At 37.8% G+C, this 2,230-nt stretch overlaps 1 protein-coding gene across 1 annotated transcript in view; it reads right to left on the bottom strand.

Moving 5' to 3' along the window:
- The window catches only part of FAM177B (family with sequence similarity 177, member B), a 7,204-nt gene extending 5,357 nt beyond the window's left edge, over positions 1 to 1,847 (bottom strand). The window contains 3 exon segments of the mRNA XM_008590282.1: positions 1,267 to 1,291; positions 1,294 to 1,335; positions 1,671 to 1,847. Of these exon segments, the coding sequence (XP_008588504.1) occupies positions 1,267 to 1,291; positions 1,294 to 1,335; positions 1,671 to 1,847 (244 nt within the window).
- Positions 1,848 to 2,230: the final 383 nt, after the last annotated feature.

Below are 2,230 nucleotides of genomic sequence, written 5' to 3'. Positions count from 1 at the left end.
CCCCCCGGTTTTTTTGTGTATGTGTACGTGGGTGAATTAATTTGTTTGTTTTTTTTTTAGCTCCCACCAATGAGTGAGATCTGCCATATGACCCAGCTATCCTACTGCTGGGAATATATCCAAAGGAATGGAAATCATCAAGTCGAAGGTATACCTGTTCCCCAATGTTCATTGCAGCACTCTTTACAATAGCCAAGAGTTGGAATCAGCCCAAATGTCCATCATCGGATGAGTGGATATGGAAAATGTGGTATATCTACACAATGGAATACTACTCAGCTATAAAAACGAATGAAATACTGCCATTTGCAACAACATGGATGGACCTTGAGAGAATAATATTGAGTGAAACGAGTCAGGCAGAGAAAAAGAAATTCCACATGTTCTCACTTGGTGGGAGCTAAAAAAAAAACAAACAAATTAATTCACCCACATACACACACACAAAAAACCGGGGGGGGTGGGGAAGAAGACATAACAACTATACTTTCATGAAGTTGTTACAACAAGCAAACGGAAAGGACATTCTTGGGGGGGAGGGGAGAGAGGGAGGAGGGAGGGAGGTGTCGGTGATTGGCCATAATAATCATATACAGTGTATATTGACAAAATAAAAATTTAACGAAAAAAAAATAAAATAAAATAAAATTTAAAAAAAAAGAAAAATAGAAGGAAAGAGTAATCAGATATTGCCAATTGTTTTAGAGAAAATTGGCAAAAGCCAAGCAAAATAAGATTTAGTATTCCATCTGTTATAAATAGCCACCTCGGTCATTCATTATGCCCCTGGGAAAGGTCAATAAAGTTCATGTTTATAATTAAGTGATTATGACGAGGGAACTTAGAGCTGTATCATATAGCAATGATTTTTTTTTAAACTTGAAAGTTTATTAAGGTGAAGAGTCAACTCAGGGAGAACTGACTATTGTCTTCAAATATGTGAAACTCTGTCCTATAAAAGAGGAACATAGGCTGGTGTTGCATGGCTCTAAGAAAAACAACTAGAATCAATGGGAAGAACTTTAAAAGACGACAAGATTTAGGCCAAGATAAGAAAGAATTTACTAACAACAGTTGGCAAGAGATAGAAGGGTCCTTCGGAAGATGTGAGGTTCTACCTGCTTGGGAATGTTAAAATAGATTTACAAGTCCCCAGATCATCACTTCTGAATGCTGTGGAGCGGAGCCAACACTGGGAGTCCCGTGGAACTCTGAGTTCTATCAGTGTGTATTTAGGACAGAAAAAAAATAACCTTAGGAGAGAACTAGAAAATGGGGCACTAGCTATTCGTCTCCTGCCCCAAACTGTAGATAGGGCCCCCATGAAAGTTTGGACTGAAAAAAAGAGGAATCAAGTTAGAGTAATTAACAACAGAGTGGCAACTGCAGAGACTTTTATGTAGAGATTTCAAAATGCTTTGTAATATGCTCCATTTTCTCTCTGACAGAGGAGAAAACTAAAATTATCAAAATTATAAATTGTCTATACATGAATCTAGAAAGCAAATAAGGAGACCAAAGACTTAGTTTAAAACTGTATATATACTGGCCAGCCATTGGGAAAAAAACAAAAGAACTTCAAAACTGTATGTACTTTCTACAGACATTGTCAGGCTCAATTTCTCATTCCTTTGGTCCCACATTCACTAATACTGACATTATAAGCTCACAGGGTCAAGTGTTGAATTCTTTCTCTGTTCCTCTTTTTCCTCCTCCTCCTCTTTGTCCTCCATGCTACATTCTTCCATGATGTCTCCATCAGCAAAACAGATAATCCTTTTGGGAGTAGTCTTTTTGGAAGGTCCTCTCCTCTCTAGTTCTAACTGCTGGAAACTGTCTTTCTTCATAAGGAAACAAAACAACTAGTAAATTAAAAACAGGATGCCTTAGGGCAAGTTGCCCAGGGCAGTGTTTATATAGCTCAGAGGTGTCTAGTTATTTTCAATGGATGGTAGAGACAGAGGGTTCAGAGGTAAACCACAGCCCTGATCTCACCAATACTTCAAATCCAATAAAGGATGTTCAGTTCTGTACCAAAATGGAAGAGACTTAACTAGTAATGAAAATGTGAACTTTGGGTCTTCAAAGAAAAAAATTCAGCAGGGTTTTCTTACCCCTTATTAAGTACAAAATCCACAACTGCTAGTAGGAAGCAGCCATTGCCCTGCAGAAGTTTTTCAATCACTTCAATAAATATAGAGAGGCAACATAGGAAGTGGTTAATAGTACA

The sequence above is a fragment of the Galeopterus variegatus genome, unplaced genomic scaffold (assembly GCF_000696425.1).
Source record: "Galeopterus variegatus unplaced genomic scaffold, G_variegatus-3.0.2 Scaffold5962, whole genome shotgun sequence".
Classification (NCBI taxonomy): Eukaryota; Metazoa; Chordata; class Mammalia; order Dermoptera; family Cynocephalidae; genus Galeopterus; species Galeopterus variegatus.
This window is presented reverse-complemented; position numbering and strand designations above follow the sequence as displayed.